Consider the following 18,474-nt stretch of genomic DNA (forward strand, 5'->3'; position numbering starts at 1 on the left):
CTAAGCAATAGAAAAGGGAAAAAAAAACATGCCTGCAGCCATTGAAAAGTGTGTGTGTGTATGTAGAAACTGGGGCATACGACATCATGCAAATGCCATGGCTTATATGCTCAAGTCAGTCATTGGAATATAAATACTTAATGGTAGCATTTGAATCAGGATATCCTTCCAGATGTAATTTTGTATAATGGGTGTTTTTTTTTGGGGGGGGGGGGATTGCTATCTGTGGCCTCTCCTTTGGGAGAGATTTGGCTAGAACGTACTTGTAGAAGAGTTTCTGATCAGGAATGTTGTATATTTTGAGTTATTTCCTGTATTCGATTTATCGTTTGATTAACCAACACTTGATTTACCATTCCTTTAGCCACTATTTGAAGTTGCAATGGCCCTGAAAAGTGTGACTTGGAAACAGTCCTTGTGCATACATAACCATTGCAGTGTCCTTCTGGTCACATGATCCAAATTTGGACACTTGGCAACTGGCATGTGCTTAGGACAGTTACAGTTGCAGTGTTTTCCGTGATCATGTTATTGTCATTTGTGACCCTCCCAGGCAGCGTCTGATGAGCAAATTCAATGGGGGGAAGCCAGAGTCACTTAATGGCTGTGCGATTCATTTGTTAGTTGCAGCGATTTACTTAGCAACCATGTCAAAAAAGGCAGTCCTCAACTTACAACAGTTCATTTAGTGACTGTTCAAAGTTACAACAGCACTGAGAAAAGTGACACGACTGTTTTTCAGTTACCACCTTTGCAGCATCCCCAGCCATGTGATCAAAATTCAGATGCTTGGCAACTGGGTCATGTGATCACTTTTTGCAACCACCTGACAAGCAAGGTCAATGGGGAAAGCCACATTCACTTAACAACCAAGTTACTAACTTGCAGTGATTCACTTCACAACAGTGGCAAGAAATGTCATAAAGTGGGGCAAAACTCACTTAGCAAATTCTCACTTGACAACATAAAATTTTGGGCTCAATTGTGATCCTAAGTGGAGGGCCACCTGTAATAGAATTGGGCATGACTTACTTAACCACCTTGCTTAGCAACAGAAATGCTGGTCCTAAAAGTGACCATACCCCTACTGAGAATCCTTTTCTGTAGACCTGCAGTGTTTTTCTTTTCTTGCTATGAAGGCATCCGGAATGCCTGACGAGGAAAAGGCAAGATGGTTGCTGCCGATGCTAGAAACCTTCTTAGCATTGCTGGTTGGAGCCCACTTCCAGGGAAGAGAAGCAGGCTAAGGAGAGGAGATGCATCTGAGAAATTACGCCAAACAAGAGTTGTCGTGTTGTGACCTAGCTCATTGCTTCCTTTATTTTTGGGGGGAACCGGAAAGATGCTTATATGAATTTTCATAGCAATACAAATGAAATCTGGCTCCCTGAATCAGTGTGTAGCCCAGGATAACTGCAAAAAAAAAAAAGATGATTCAAATGTTTCTTTTCCATGCTTATTCTTGCCCCAAGCAAAACAAAAGAAGGAAAGGTGATGGATTGTGTCTAGTGTGGATTTTAAGAGCAGGTACAAGTTACAACAGTAGTGAAAGGTGATCTGACTTCACAACAGCCCCATGGCCATATGATCAAAATTAGGGTGTTTTGACAATTGGTTGCAGCATCCTGGGCTCATGCAACTTTCTCAGGGGGCTTCTGACAACAAAATCAAGGGGGGAAGCTGGATTCACTGAGTAACCACGTGGTTGGCTTAATGATCACAGCAAAAATAGTCATAAAATCACTCCCTTAAAGACCATACTGCTTAGTGACCAAAGTGCTGGTCCCAATTGTGGTGGTAAGTCCAGGGCTACGTGTAAAGGATTAAAATTAGTCTCCTGTCTTCTCACTTAAAAGTGCTTCATCCATCAAGCTGTGTATTTTACGTTTCAAGAAGCCATTTACTGTATTTTTCAGAGTATAAGACTCACCGGAGTATAAGACGCAAGGTTTTGAAGAGTAAAATTAAAAAAAAAAGTTTTTGCACTCTGCAAACCTCCCCAAAATGGCCCGTTTTTCAGAAAAACGAGCCCGTTTTTTTTTTCCAAAAAAAGGGCACGAATAGCCCTTAGGCGGCTTGTAGAGTGCTCCAGGGAAGTGGGGGAGCAAAAATGAGCAAAAACGCCTTTTTGCAAAAATGCCCCCTCCCTTTTTTTAAAAAAGGGCGTGGATAGCCTTTAGGAAGCTTATACATTGCTGCTGGGGGCTGGGGGGGGGCAAAAAACCAACCGTTTTCCACTCATTTCTGCCCTCCTCAGCCCCCGGGAGCTCTCTGAAAGCCTTCTAAAAGCTCTGCACAGCCATTTTGGTGAAGGGGCGGAGTTTCGGGAAGCAAAAAATGCTGTATTCAGTGTATAAGACGCACCCAGATTTTCAGCCTCTTTTTTGAGGGAAAAGGGTGCATCTTATACTCCAAAAAATACGGTAACTCCCTTACCTACACAGCAAGGAGTTTTATTACATATCCCAAACAGGTCTCCCAAAGATACACTGTCATTTCATAACATGTTTTAAAAAATAAACATATGCTCATAGTTCATAAATATATAAAGGTTTTTATTTGGCTTTTGCAGATTGGAGGAATGAATACATAATTTATGCCCTATATTTGATCATTTTATTACAATACCTAGCATTTATCTGCTCTGGAAATTGCATCATCAGTTGTTACTTGAATTTGCTCAGTCATAAAGATGTAACTAGTGGAACATATATGTCCAATATCAATACTTGTAGAAAAAAAGAGAAAAAAAGGTACATTAAAAGAGAAACCTATCAATTTCTCTTATGTCTTCAATTTGCACCTACAAATCCCTCTTGCCAGACTTTGATTCTTACTCTTGTAAAATGTAAGTCCTTTTCCTTCCCATCTACAAACAAAAGTCAACAAGAAAAATGAACTTGATTTGCCATTAACTGTCAACAGCTGCTTTCATATCATTTTTTCTTCCTTGCTTACATGATGATGCTTATTCCCTCTTCTTTCAATTATTAAGAAACTTTCACTCAAGATCCAAAATGGAGGTACTCTCTTTTACAATTTCCTGCAATAAAGTAGGAAATGCAAGCTTCCATAAAAGTTACTGGATTTTTAAAAGGTGGACTTCATTAAGCACAAAACATTTAATACCTTATCCATACAAATTGGAAAAAAAAATCCAATATAATGAATTTCCAGGATTTGATGGCACGTATCCGCACAATAAAAAGGACCATTTAAAAAAAATACAAATCAAAATTATAGGTCTATACAACAGATAGTTCACCTACAGCTTAAAATACTACATCATCTGGAGAATAAACAGAAATATTTTTTGTGGAACTTGCACTTATTAGCACCATTTTAAAACTTGCATCAGTTGCCTAGAGAAAGCAGCACCTGATAGGTTGGGATAAAGCTTCAAAGCAAGTATTCAGTGCAACGTCTTCTGTTCCTTTTCATTATAGTTGAAGTCTGGATGTTCATAGCATGTTAAATTATGGCTTTGTAGAAATATATGGTTAAGATGTAGAATAAGATTTGCTTCAAGAAGGATGAAGAGGTTTTTTTATGTTTAATAATAGCTATGAAATGCATTTTCATGTATTATGGCAGGCATAGAATGCAGATGTCATGCGGAGTTACAAATAGGCATCTTATGAATTGGCAGGGAGAGGTTATTAGGTCTCTGTGGTACAGGCATCTGGTTGTGTCAGTTGTTGTTTTCTCAGACAAACCAACTTTATCTTCTCTCTGATGTGTTCGGCTGAAGAAGCCATATCACTCGGGCTCCCAAAAAACTGCTCAGTGCTAAAAAAAAGAAAAAAAAAACCAAACCCAATCCCTTACATGTAAGAAAGTAATAGAGAGTTTTTGCTATGTTCACAGATTTATTTTCTCACTTTGCAGCTTTCAGGATAATATATGTTATTATAATATCCTATCACAGAAACTGTTAATCTACCAGAAATAATTTTCCAGTAGTTTCAGGATAATATAGAAAAATAGAACACTTGAAATTTCAGAAGAGTTTCCTAACCTTGGGGATATTTATGTGTGAAGTAATTTGATACCAGACTTCACAACTCTGTTAAAACATACAAATTGCTTTTTTTCACACTTGTTGCAATTAGTTGTAATATGATTTATTTGAAGCTATTTTATTAGTATTTACTTTCATTTCAAATAAACAAGATATCATCTTTCGTATGGACAAACGTATCTTGTATGTTTTACTGACATAACATATACATAATACATAGTAAGACTATTAAATTTTAATAAATTATTAAATTGTATTTCTTAGTTTTAATATTCTCCAGCACCTCAATATATGACATCTGACTTAAAAGTGCAATCCTAAACCAAGAATTAATTTAGCTGTTAGGATTAGGGAAAGTTTAGGTGGCCTTATTCTATCCATGGAAAGCACAGAAAGTCAAGCACTATTTTGGGTAGATACACTCCCCAAGGAGTGTACCAGGAACTATTCTGAAGCATCTATAAGGCAGGAAGCTTTTGTCAAAATAATAAAAGCAGCATTGCACTCTTGTTATACAGGCATGCAATATCACAAGGCAATATACAAAGGAGGGGGAGCATTTGCATTGTGATGGCATACAATGGGTTTCATCGTTTACCTTCCCTTTTACTCCCCTTACTGATGTCTATGGAGCACCACAGATCTTCTAAAGGACTTCATCCCTTCACCAACCACTTCCTCTCTCAATCACCTGTTCTGGCTAAGTGCAAACCAATGTGAAACTACCGCCACTCAATTTTAATTTGTTCTGTTCTGTTGCCATATCTGCTTTTTAAAACTTATTACTATGCATAATGAAATTATTTTGCATTGCATAGTGAGCAATGCAAGGCCTTCTACTTACCCATCAGGATAAACCACTGGAACTGTTAATCTATCCAGAAGGGATTTTCCAACAGCTTCAATCTCATCAAATTGTTCCTGATCATATATAGATTCAGACTCATCTGGGCATTCTTGCAAAACCTGTAATAAAGTAACATATGGGGGGGGGGGGGGGATGAACACGGTTCAATTGTAAATTGCAATAAAAAGAAACAAAACTCATGCATTCTTCTAATGTTTTCTGTATTCTTAGACACAACAGATGGACTACTAACTCAGCTGAAGTCCTGGAAAAGTTCTAGCACATTGCCAAAGTGTGCCTATGAGATATTCTTCATAGTTTTGTCTGCTGATGGAGTCACAGATTTTAAAAAATTAACTAATACATGAAGTCAAAACACAGCTATTTTAAGGGAACTGTACAGAATTGCTAATGAAGTCTGTGCATGCTGTACACAGTGCATTGACTTCAACAAAGAATGCAAAACCTACTTCATATGTGAAACCCATTTCCTTTTTGTAAAGGAAAAATGGGAGAAAACTTTCAGTTGTGAGAGCAATAATTGCACAATACAGTCTAGTGCGTAATGCTAGGAAAAAATAAAAGGAAAAAGAGGAGTAAGGTGGATAGACTTCAATTACAACAGCAGGGAATGCACTGTTGAAACCTACAAGATGTTGAGGATAGATCATCCTGTAGAAAATCTATGTGGTTGCTAAGGGTCCACACCACCTTACAGCATTTAATCAATCAAGACAATAATTTAGTATTATGATCTATTATCTCAATAGGCTAACCATAGCTTGTACAGAATGAAAAGCGGTCCTTGTTAACAACCACTGATTCAATGACTATTCAAAGTTAAAATGGCACCGAAGAAGAGGGACTTATAATAGGTCCTTATAGTTGCAGTTCCCTTGTGGCCATGTGATAATTTGGGCGCTTGGCAACCGGTTCACATTATGTTGCAGTGTCCTTTGATCAGGCGCCATTCACTGCCGGCTTCCAACAAGCAAAGTCAATGGGGAAACAGGCAGGTTTCCAATGTCAATCACGTGACTACAGGATACTGTGACAGCAGGGGTCCACTTAATGATCACAACTGAGACTGCTGCAACTACCATCGTAAGTCAGCATGGTCCCACGATGTTGTGCTTTATGACTGTCACTTAGTGACAATGTTGCTGGTCCCAACTACGACTGTTAAGAGAGAACTATGTATATTAAGGATGAAAATTCCAATTAAACATGTGGATTCATCTTAAATGATTCGGCTATCCTGACTGGCTCAAGATTGGCTCAGTCTTTCATCCTTCCGTAGTGGGTAAAATGAGGACCCAGATTGTTGGGGGCAACTGGCTGACTCTGTAAACCGCTTAGAGAGGGCTGTAAAGCACTGTGAAGAGGTATCTAAGTCTAAGTGCTATTGCTATTGCTAAATGTCGATTTTAATCATATTGAAGTTAAATGCAAGTTCTTCTGAAATCCATGGCTCTCTCTGAGACCACCAACAGTTCCACAATGAAAAAAATGTTTTAATGCTAATTAACACCATGAATTTTAACATTCCGTGTAAACATGATCAAACTTTATTAAATATAAATGAACACATAAAAAGCATACTACATCAAAGTTACTGGAATCAACTGCAGAAACTCACTTTTTCCGCATTTGAGTGGAAAGCAGCAGCCATCTCTAGCCTTGTTACTCTTTCTTCTGAAGTGATTGTGAATTGTTTCCATACGCGGTTCAGCTTTGGAAGTGTTTCTCCTGACGATCTAGAAGTGCATCTCAGAGACTGACACAAAACCACAGTAGCCTGTAGTAATTGCCGCCCATAATCATAGGTACTCTAGAAAAGTAGACATTAAGGTGGACATTTTCAGTGTTGGGACAGATTTAAGTGTAACACAGTAACATGTGAATGATGAGAGACTATAGCTTTTCTATGAAAAACAAGTTTGATTTTCCATGCCATTTTCATTTGCAGGACCATCCAAATAGGGAAGAAGGAAACAGCAACAAAAGGAAACTGAACTTTCCTAGCTGAATTGCTCTCAGTTAAAAGACTGCAAGAGTCACATTTGATTTTATTTGGCAGCTATGGAAATTCTAAAAGGATCTGGTATGTTATTGAATCATCCTCAACACATCTGCCACGCCATCCACGTTTCACCTGAACATCAAGCCTCATTACCACAGCATTAACATTTCTTCTTTCTTCTGCCTGGTAATCCCTGCCAAATGATGCTTGCCTATTAATCTAAATACTAAAAATGTTAAATCCTTGCTAACTAGTTAGAGAAGTGACTTGAGAAATAAAACTGTGGCCCCAAGTAGAGTTTGTATCCATTTCATATTCATGGAAGATGAATGAATGAATGAATTCAAGCATTTCCTAATAGCTGAAGAGCATTTTGACATGTATAAATTAATAAATGGTTGGTAGATTAATAACAGACACCCCCACACACACTCATCCTACTCCCTCCCTCCACATCTTTTAGTTTTAGAGAATTGTATTTTTATAGTAATTGCATTTTATTTGCATTATATTTGGGTTTTGTATAGTTTTATCCTTTTTAACATTATAAGCAACCCAGTTCCCATGTGACAAGATGTGGGAGGAGGCAATGAATTTAATAAATAAAATAATAAATTAACCTTAAACAAGATTTCAGTTGGCCAATAATCTTATCATATCTAACCATGATTGACAGCAATAATATTAATTAGTATACTACTCAGCAAATAACCAAAACAACCGTTTTAAATACAGATAGCAAACCTTAATAGCAAACTAATTTGCAACAAAAATGCATACATACCTGAGCTACATCAACAAATTTCCTATGTTTTTCCAACAAAATTTTGGTTTCTTGGGCATCATCTCCCAAACGGGTATGAGTCTTCAGCAGCGCATCTAATAATTCATTTAACCATTCTATTGCCTACAGAAATGAGCAGAATGAGATTGTAAAATAAAAGGGGAGACATAGAATACATTTGTCAAATTTGTATAAAAAGTACAGCTACCCAAAACTACCCAATGTTTTATCAGTTCCCAAAGTTCACTTGATCTGTCTGACAGTTTTCTTTTAGGCAACAGCTGCCTACACCATCAGTCTCACCTGAGCAGCATCCTCTTCACACTTAAATAGCTGAACCATCTGAAGCATCTTTAATCGTCTCACATCTACCATGTCCTCACATCTGTGAAAGACAGAACATAAAACGGTATCAGAAAGGTTAACTCTGCTTATAAAAAAAATTATACACAAGCAATTCTTATTTTTAAATGTAGCAATGGAATTTGGGGAAATGTCTAAACGTAACGTTTTACAAGAGTAAGAATAACACTTTAAGAATACCCAAAATCTGATAAATCTTACAACTTTAATTAATCTTAAATACCCACATTGATAGTCCCAGAGGAAAGTTTAGCTACCGTATACACCTTTGAAGCTGCTTATGATATAGATATACCATGGAAGTTCTATTCTTATATTTTATACCAGTGGCTTTATTGAACAGCATTATGGCTTACGGCTGTACAATGCTAGATTATTGCTACAATTACATACAGTGCTAAATTATGCCTTAACATTATGTGAACAAGCTTGGGCCCATACTCTCCTTCCTTAGAAAATAGCAGTGGGATTGGAATATTTTGTTCCCAGCTCTCAATCAAATTTTCTCAAAACAAAGTTAGTTTAAAAAAAGACAAAATCATAATATAACAGCACAGTAAACTAAGTTCAGATGTTAATAAACCATTTCATCAAGATAAATTAGAAAAGTAATAAGAAAACTGTGTACAACTGTGCATATCCTCTGAAAGGGGTATTCTACCCAAATGCACAACAAGCACTTCCCTATGAATAATGAAAGCAGTCATTTATAGCATGGCTGTTTAACTAGCTGCTCATGGCCAACTGCATATGTGCTGCTTCATGTTTGTCTGTCTGTCTGTCTTTCTCTCATCTTACCTAATGGTTGCTCATGACCTCTTCTGTTTGCTTGTTTTACCTCCAAGCAGTTTTCTCAAACTTGGTACCTCATGTCATATCCAAGCACAGTCTAGGACAGGTAAGAACTGGGATGAAAACCTTTGGGGATTGTAGTCTACTGGAAGATGAGCCCAGTGCCTTAGGAAAAGGAGTGTCCTATGAAGGGACGACGTTCTTTCAAAGTAAGTATATTCCAAACCTTGAGCAGAAAAGAAGGCATGGAAAAGCCACTTATACAGGCCTTTCTTAAAGAATAGCTAAAAGCAGCTGACTCCCAATGGATAGCAGCAAATTATGTCTTCATTGCCAAGCAAGTAGCAACCCATATAATGGGAGATTTTTTAAAAAAATAATACAAAAATGTTAATCTAAATCAAATCCAACTAAGGAGAAATTTCCTAATGGTGAGAGCAATCAACCCATGGAATAGCTTGCCGTCAGAAGTTGTGGCTACTTCATCACTAAAGCCTTTCAAAGAGACTGGACAACCGTTTATCTAAAATGGTATAGGCTCTCCTGCTCAAGCAGGGGGTTGGGACTAGAAGACCTCTGAGGTCCCTTCCAACTCTATTATTCTATGGTCTGTGTTCTTGTTTGTTGTTATCATGTTTGTAGTTTTTAAAGCTGTATCTGAGTTCAAAACTGTGTTTTTATTTTTTAAGTGTAACACCTTATTCAATAAACTTTGCTAACTTTCCTTTAAAATGTATATCAGGAGGATTTTGTATTTTCTTTAAATAAATATTGCAGCAGCTGCTAAATTATCAGGAAAATTAAAATAATTTATGTAGCAAATGTAAACTCATACATAATTCCTCATCAAAATTTAGAAAATGGAACAATATGTAATGGAACATTAAACATTTCCAAATGAAACCAAAGCCATTAGTTACCAATTAATCTTAAAAGCAGTTTTTCCGCAATATTTAAAGAAACTACTAAATTATAACTTGCATTAACATTATTAAGAGAAGTAAAAGTAAGTGCTGCACAATACTGAAATAACAAACATATCTGAATTTATGAAACTGTATAGGAAAACATTGGAAGCAAGCTAATTATAGAACCAGTTTTTATAATAAACTGATTTTGTTGAATGTGAAGTTTAAACAAAAATCTTACTTATAAATTTTGGGATTCCTACTTTGCAGAAGAAAAAAATACACAGGGTACAAACCTATACACCAGTCGTGGGATTCAATTTTTTTTACTACTAGTTCTAGTAGGGGAAGGATACTGTAAAATCTCCATTCCCTCCCCACTCCAAAATCTCCATTTCCTCCCAATCAGCTGGGACCCGGGAGGCAGAGAATAGATGGGGGTGGGACCAGTCAGAGGTGGTATTTACTAATTTTCTGAACTACTCAAAATTTCCACTACTGGTTCTCCAGAACTGGTCAGAACCTGAATACCACTTCTGCTATGCACACTTAGGTTTGCATTTTGATTATTTTTCATATTTTCATTTGTTTGAAAAATAAAGTGCCATTTAAAAAGAAGTTAACAGTGGTTTTAAAGTGAAGTCATTAGGAAAGAGAAATTGTTAGGAGTCCAACATCACCAAGAATACCTTTGCTTCCTGAGCTGCATGTCTTCCATTACTCCCTGGATGTGATCAACATTCTCTTTGTTTTCCCCTGTTACATCTTTCCCATAAGCCCAGGAAGCTTGGTTAGATATCTGATCAAGAAGACCTTGACCCTTTTCACGCAATCCTTGGAGGCCCAGGTCTATAGGGATAATGAACAAAATTTTATTTCGTATACAATGCAAGATGAACTATTCTCTTAAATCATGAGTACCCAATTCTGTTTCTGTTCACATGCAAGTTAGATGCTGCTGTCTTACTGTCACTTTCCCACTTAACCGACTGAATTCTAAAAGGTACATTGTGTAAGCACATCTTTTAAGTGTTGACAGTTAACTATGTATCAACTGATAAGAAGAGTGGTTAATTCTTCAGCAGTACAGACACATACAGCGTGTTTTTTTAGAACACAAATTGATTTATGTCAGGCTTGATAGTGTTTATTGTAAGTGAGGCACTACTCCTGCTGAAAATCCAGATTCAATTTTTGGTAAAATCAAATAAAAAGAAACAGCTAGGTTGAGATTGTTGACCAAGACCTATATTGCTGCCCAAGATCTAGGAGATATACTACCAGCCAAAGAAAGAATTGGTGGGCACAAATGGCCAATGTCCTGATTCACCCTAATGCAATTTTGTCTTTATTATGGTCCCTCCCCACACATTTATGTTAAATGAGAGATTGTCTTCCCATTTATTCTGTTTGCCCTTAATCAGTTTGTTGTTTATTCAACCCAACACTCTTTCAGTAACAATTATTAAAATAACAGATGTAGCTTAAAATTAAATTCTTTTAAATACACAGTTAAGAGGCTCACTTGGAGACTACTGCTGTCAGTAGCTCAAATCTATTCCTTATGACTCTTGTGAGTTATACGCCATATTGATCTGTTAGTTGTGTAACAGATGATCCAGCAATTAAACTGGGGATTAAATTAGGCTAATTGGCCTTGCCCTTGTCAGCCATGCATAGGTTTTGGAAGGCTGCATGTTTGGATTTCCATAGGAGCTGGAAGGTACAGATTTCTAGTTCCTATTGAACTCTATTCACAAAACATGAATATGGCGGTCAATGTATATTACTGAATATCACTCCACAATGAGGTATTTTTAAAGCTCCCTTTATGAGCCAGCCAAGAGAATCTGTACCCACAGTCTGTTCCAGCTTTCCATTCAATGTGCTTGTTAGGCTTATACGAAAAAGTAGGCAATTTAATCCAATACTTATTCTGCAAATTAAAGACATTCACGGTAGCATAGTTGGCCATTTAATCTTGTTTTTCCTTACCAACACTTTTTAATTTCTCTTCAAGTAGCTTTAAAGTTTGCTGAATTGACGCTCCATCAGCTGGGGCTACATCAACACACAGCATCCCGAGTAATCCATCTAGTTGCTGAGACAACTGAAAAGAGCCAACGCCAAAGTCAGCAAGTTATTTTTATGATTTTAAGTCTTCCTCCTTAAAGAGATTTATTGAGTGAATGTCAGACAGAACTGTGACTAGCTCAATTATGAAAGAGACAGAGCTAGGACACAGGGATGGTCAAAGAAGATGGTCTGAACAATAGAGCTTAGCAACAGTGTCTGTGCAAGAAGCTGCAAAGGAAAGCTCTGGTTTCCAGCCCTTTCAGCTGCTGCCGCTTCATCCAACCCAAAGTGCCCAGGAAGAATCTAAATAACGTTCAGGAAGGTTAAATACTTCACTTAGGTTTAAACAACAAAGTCTACACTGATGGCATTTCAATGCCCCTTATGGCTTTTTTTTCCTCACTGATTTTATTTGCATACGGAGTAGGATTGAGTCACCATACACCAGTAACTAAATTGTCAAAATTCATCCCCCAGAATGGCCTCTGAAACACTGCCTGCCAAGAAGGATAAGGGCCCCTCCAAATCAATTTTCTAAAAGCAGGTGGTAACTCTTAATTTCTTCACATACTCTGCAATTTTCTCAAGAACCATATGCCAAAAAGAATCCAAACGAAAGGGCAAATAGTTACTGAGTTTATGTCATTGGCTTGGCTCGGAGCTCATTTCTAGAAAAATCCAACTGATATTATTATTATAGCAGAGATTTATGTAATTTGCTCATCTGCTCCAGGTTTGCTTGTCTAGCTTCTTGGTGAAAGAATTATAGCAAACATGGAAAGGGAATTCCTGTCTAGTCAATGTGTACATAATAAAGAGAAATGGACACTCTTTTTTAAACTGCCTCCATTAATTAACAGCAGACTTCCAAATGAGCTCTGATACTTCCTTGTTCTCATTTATTTTAAGACTTTTTCCACGCTCATTGGAACTACTTGAGCAAAATTATTCCTAAATATAAACCGGCTTATCTACTGACCTTCTGCAAATGGCATTTTCATGAAGCAAAACGTACAAAGTGCATATTTTACTTACATCTTGAGCAACACCATGAAATTCAAGGGCTGCTTGTAGCAGATTCTGCCTAAACTCCAACTGGCTAGCCTGCCGATAACAAACATCGCTCAACTGCTGTTGCAATGCTTTTAGTTCTACAAGATCTTCTTCATCCCCAGCATTCAGCAAAGCTGCAATCTGTTGATTCAGTTCCACGTACACCGCAAACCACTCCTGCAAAATCAATCATCAAGGCATTATCACCATTACTGATAATTTTGCCATATTGTTTTTAAAAGCACAGGTACAACCGCTATTCAGCAAACCTCAGCTTACTGAAATATTGAGCAAGATTATGCATATCTCTATTTAATAATGTTATGTTAAAAAAAAACTAATGGTATGCAAATCTGCTGAAACTCAACATTATGTCCACCTTTCATTTCGTTTTCAGCATAATAAAATGATTCTATTATTTAGTCAATTTCAGGAGCTGGAAGCAATTTTCAAGAACATTTTTTCTCAATAGTTTTTTTTTCCAAATCGTTCTTTATCTTATTCATATAAAAAAAAATCTTTCATTTTCCCCAACTGTAATATCCTGTCCTTCAATTTGCCCAAATCTGTTTTTTTTAAATAACACTGATAAATCATATATGTATTTGCATTTATTTAACACTCCACAAAATGCATTTGGCTGTTCATCTATTTGTTCCCTTGATCATACTGTTCTTCCCTTTCTATACCTCTCCTTTTCCTTATCCTAGATTTATTAAATAATTTCCTAGGGTTTCTTTACTTCCCCCCCTCCCCCATCCTCTAGTTTCATGATGGCGAACCTATGGAACGCATGGAGGCTGGGCCACATGTGCGGGACTGCACGTGCATTGCATTTTGGGCATTTGTGCACGCATGCACGTGTATGCTTGAGCTTTGGGCACTTGGTCCAGAAAAGGTTAGCCATCACTGCTCTAGTTACATAGGAAGTGTGTTCCATTCTTAAAAACACAGGAAACACTCTGAAGTAAGGCAAAGCACCTGCAATATTTGACATGAACTTACATGCTAGTAAAAATGTGCAGGAAAGAGGGCCAAGGAAAGACATGTGGCTAAACAGAAACACTGGGACATATAACAAAGAGTGGGACAAAAGCACTAAGAAATAGGGACAGAGGCAGAGTGGACTGGAGAAGGTGGTAGGCAGAGAAACAGATGCAATAGAGCGGGGCTGCCAAACTGCCTGCCCCCAGGCCAGATACGTCACGCACTGGCCATGCCCACGCCCAGTTTAGCGAAGGGGGGAAAAAATCCCAATACGTCACATGACACCACTGTGACAACGGGAGTTTGACACCCCTGCTATAGAGGAATGGACAGAGAGAACCATTTCCTCACTACTGGCTTATAAGTTCATCCAGAAAATTGTTGAAGCTATATAAAGCTATCCTGTTATTTTAGCACAATGATCACTGGTTGATTATAGAATGCACTATCCATTGGGGAAAGGGCAAATAGGTGAACAGAACCGCTATTCATTCCTATTCAAATAGTTGAAGCAAGCAGCTCAATTGTATTGAATGGAAGGAATCTTCCTGTTCCCAAGTCATCTGGAAAGAATGGGAAAATAGTACAGATAATTCACTGGGAGGAATAATTATTCTTTGTCCAAAACCAGCAGGAATAAATGAAATTTCCCCCACCTCTAAGAGATTAGAGGATCCTTGGTAGGCAATGATTTATTTTCAGTCTCAGAGGCACAATCATTCCTTTTTCCAACTATAGTATATTATGACACTAGAACTAATCATTTACATGATCAGTAGCTTGTTCTAGAAGAAAATGTCCCCTGTTTGCCAATACATAAATCACTGTCTAAAATTCACTAGAAAAGAAGGCCACTCGAAATATTGCATGCAATAAATGACATATAAAAAGTCATTACATAGGAACTTCCTTGGGAAAATGAAAACTCACGCTGTGTTGACTTTCAATCTCTTCATGTTTCTGTTGCAAAGCTTGTGAAGCCCTAATTGAATCACCGATTCCCCACTGGGTTCTAAGCTGATCCGAACCTGGCCCTTCGAGCCAGTTCACTACCTATTTAAATAAAAAAGCAGCATGTTTGTCATCATATATGATTTAAAACCAATACAGAGCAGGTGGATTTTAAAAGCTTTCTATTATTTAAAACAACCTTTCCTAATACAGTGCACAGTATATACATAAATACCAGCCTTATTTCCAGAAGGAAAATAAGGGCTGGAGAGGTCAGAGTTGGTACAAAATCAAGGGACTAAACAACCTGACCCCATTTTTTAAATGCATGCTTTCTTTGTGAACCTTAATAACATCGCAGTCTCATGTCAGAAACAGCACAAAGGAAAGGAGGCACACTTCTCATTTTCAACTTATACTTACTTATATTGACAGGTAAAATGCAATGCCTTTTTGTTTCAAGTGAAAGGTAAATTGTTCTAATTTGTGGTATTATGTTATTAAGATAAATTTCCTTTAAAAAACACCTTAGCATAATTACTTTATATACTATAACAAAGTGGCATCAGAACAGCATTTGTCAAAAAAATGTATAGAAATCTAGGAATATATCTTACACTGCAGTGGTACTTAAATATTTTTGATCCTTGCTTTAATTGGGTTCTCTTTATTATCTAATTTTAGGATGTTTGGAGAGACGATCACATTTCAGGTCACATTTATGCAGAAATGCTGAAAATTCAGAAGGGTTGACAAAGTGAACTGTATATGGATAATAAAGATCCTTCCAGTCCACCTCATCTATTGTGAGGTAGTAGCCAAAGAAAGTCATGACTATTTAAGGCTAGCAAATGGAAAATAAAGCTTTCAGACACTTCCGTCTGGGCCACTTCCATGCTTATTTATCTTCTTTCCTAGCCCTTTTATTACTTCCAAGGGTTTTATAGTCTAAGATAATACACGGTGGTTATACAAATCTGACAGTGTCAAGCTTTATTCCATTATCCCAGGTATCCTACCTAGCCTGCAAAACATCAATTTCTGCATTACTTATATCAAAGTCAATATGAATGTGTATTATCATATAATAATGTCAACTCACAGAATCCATTTGAAGGACAGTCCATTCAATTGTATTTGGGTGCACAGAAGTCATTTATGAATGGCATGTGCATATTAACATATGAAGGTTTTGGAGGTTTTTGCACCCACTTTTAGTCAGTTATTTATATTGGGAACTGAATATGAGGATCACTATTCAATAAGCCAGCTTCAGAAATCGTACTTTGCAGTCAATTTAAATCTGCTAACTAAATTCCTGTTATAATAGAAAGTAACTAAAAATGTGTCAATATCATCTTATAGTCCATTTACTACATAGTGGTTGGAATGTGATAACCATGGTTTTAAATGAGGGGCAAATGCAGTCACCATTCACTTGCAAGTGCATACCAGTTTTTTAAAATCAAAAATAGAAGGTAACTGTCAGTCACAAGTATCTGTGAAAAAACTAAACAAATACCAAAGTATATTTTTAGTCTTATTTGTACTAACTCTCAATATGGCTAACTCATACAAGACGAAAGAATTTATCACAGCAACAGCTACAGACAGCCCTCGGGTGGCATCCATTTCTAACCAAAGTTAGGAAGTGTCTATGGAGATTCTCAGCCATCCAGGTCATGGTTGTCCAGAAGGTGCCTTTTCAAGAGGCAACTGGACTTTCTGGTTTCTCTTTTAAAAAGAAAAACTTTTTGGCTGTTAGCAGTCATTTTATTTGAAAACATTTACGGTAGCTTTTACAGTTGTATCATAATGAGGTTACATTCAAGAATACATTAGGCCAGTGGGAAAGCAGATGACCTCATGGGGAAGTGGTGCGGACAAGCGGCAACTCCGCGAAGTCCCACCGATTTCTTCAAGCCCGGAGGCTCTACGAGGCCGAAAATCACCCTATAAGGGTGATGAAGGTAGAGGGGATGCTTATGTTCCTCATCCAAGAAGAGCTGAAGAAGCTTCTTGGATGAGAAGCAAAATGTCTTCAAAGAAAAACAAGAAAGTCCAGTTGCCTCTTGAAAAAACACCTTTGGGACAAAGTTATTGAACAAGGCGGACTTATGAATGGGGCTGTCATTGCAGCATTCCCACAGCCACTTGATTTCTGATATTCCCTGCCAGCTTTCTAGAAGCAAAGAATAACTGGGAAGTGGCATGGTCACATGATGTTGTTTTACGACCATATCATGTAGCAATGACAATTCTGGTCCAAACTTCTGTTGTAAGCCAAGGACTGCCTGCATTTTATATTACAATAAATCTGCATTTGCCAGCTTTCATTCCCCTGTCTTCTGGTTTTTCCTTTTTCATCACTAAAATAATGTGATAAAATTGGCTGAAGGCTTGAAAATGTATTCCCTTGGTCATTTATTTTATTAAGATGTGTGTGTGTGTGTAAATCTTTAGCAGATGATTTCTAAATTAGTAACTAAAAAGAGAGGAGAATGCAAGACTTTTACTATCAGTCTAAGTATAATTAATTTCCTATGTAATTCAGTAATACAGAGCAAAGAAATGATGTTGTAATTAGAATGATGAAAATTGAGATTGATGCTCTTGTAAATAAATCTATTTAAATGCATTAATAAAGGCACTTCACTAACTAGACGGCATTTTTCTCAATCAACCCACCTTTGTTTTGAGTTTTTTAGTCAACTCAAGGCAGTGAACATGCATATAACCTCTGCCTATCTTCCCCAAACCATTCTCTTAAGTCTCCTACGGTAGTTTCTACCCCAGCACCTTAGCCACTCTACCAAACTGACTCTATAATATCAATTTCCAGAGCACCACTTGATCTTTCATGACCTTTCAATGCACAAATTGTTTCAAGTTTATCTTATTATTACTCTGGTGGGGAACAGACTTGCATTAAAAGGGCAAATTTGGATTCCAATCACTAGATATACAAATTTTATGGTAATGCAATGCCGTGATTCAAATTTAAAAGGCAAATGTGATTTGGCTATGCACCTGATACTTGTCGGGAATACCTGAAATCAAGCATACCTTTTCCAGGTATATGCCCGTTGCAAATGGAAGCTGCATTTATCCAAGAAAAACTGTAGCAGCTTTGAGGTGCCCCCACCAACTGACACAGCATATTAAAAACTTGTTAACTCTCCATCTAATCATTTTACTAATACGGACAATAGATGCAAGTGAGTATACCACTTACCTGCATTACCTTCTGTTGAATTTCTTCCAACTGAGTTCGTTTGCTCCTTTGCCTGCATACTTCCTGATACCGTGTATACTGTTCTCTGAGAGAATCTAATAACTTCATAACCTGGGGCTGAGCAAGCAGTTCATCATCCATAGGAGACCAGGAGACTCCTCCATCTGAACCATTAAAACGGTGTTGCTGCAATTCCGATAAGAGCTCATGACCTTAATAGAATATATACATATAAATATTTTAAGTATTCAAATGATCTAATGACTCAGGCAAAAACTGAGCTAAACTTTAATGGGAAACACTTTTTGCTAGAAACATAAAGGCTTCTAATTTCAGTTTTTATGCAAATTTTCTGAGGTTAAAACCACCATTCAAAACAGAGTACCATTTAATTAGCCAGGCTAAACCTATACAAACATTAACTCCACTTGAAA

At 37.2% G+C, this 18,474-nt stretch overlaps 1 protein-coding gene across 7 annotated transcripts in view; it reads right to left on the reverse strand.

Moving 5' to 3' along the window:
• Window positions 1-2,534: 2,534 nt before the first annotated feature.
• Window positions 2,535-18,474, reverse strand: part of SESTD1 (SEC14 and spectrin domain containing 1) — a 50,183-nt gene continuing 34,243 nt past the window's right edge. For 6 of the 7 annotated variants that reach the window (XM_081935256.1, XM_081935253.1, XM_081935258.1 and 3 more), the window contains 10 exons: window positions 18,041-18,252; window positions 14,785-14,907; window positions 12,850-13,044; window positions 11,734-11,848; window positions 10,428-10,587; window positions 7,979-8,060; window positions 7,676-7,798; window positions 6,508-6,699; window positions 4,866-4,987; window positions 2,535-3,789 (listed from right to left, as the gene is read on the reverse strand). In XM_081935256.1, coding sequence (XP_081791382.1) covers window positions 3,660-3,789; window positions 4,866-4,987; window positions 6,508-6,699; window positions 7,676-7,798; window positions 7,979-8,060; window positions 10,428-10,587; window positions 11,734-11,848; window positions 12,850-13,044; window positions 14,785-14,907; window positions 18,041-18,252 — 1,454 coding nt within the window. In that variant the 3' untranslated portion in view covers window positions 2,535-3,659. The remainder of the gene's footprint in view (window positions 3,790-4,865; window positions 4,988-6,507; window positions 6,700-7,675; window positions 7,799-7,978; window positions 8,061-10,427; window positions 10,588-11,733; window positions 11,849-12,849; window positions 13,045-14,784; window positions 14,908-18,040; window positions 18,253-18,474) is intronic. The other variant, XM_081935259.1, reaches the window with a different exon arrangement.

Source organism: Natrix helvetica (assembly GCF_964273705.1).
Source record: "Natrix helvetica genome assembly, chromosome: 1".
Lineage (NCBI taxonomy): Eukaryota > Metazoa > Chordata > Lepidosauria > Squamata > Natricidae > Natrix > Natrix helvetica.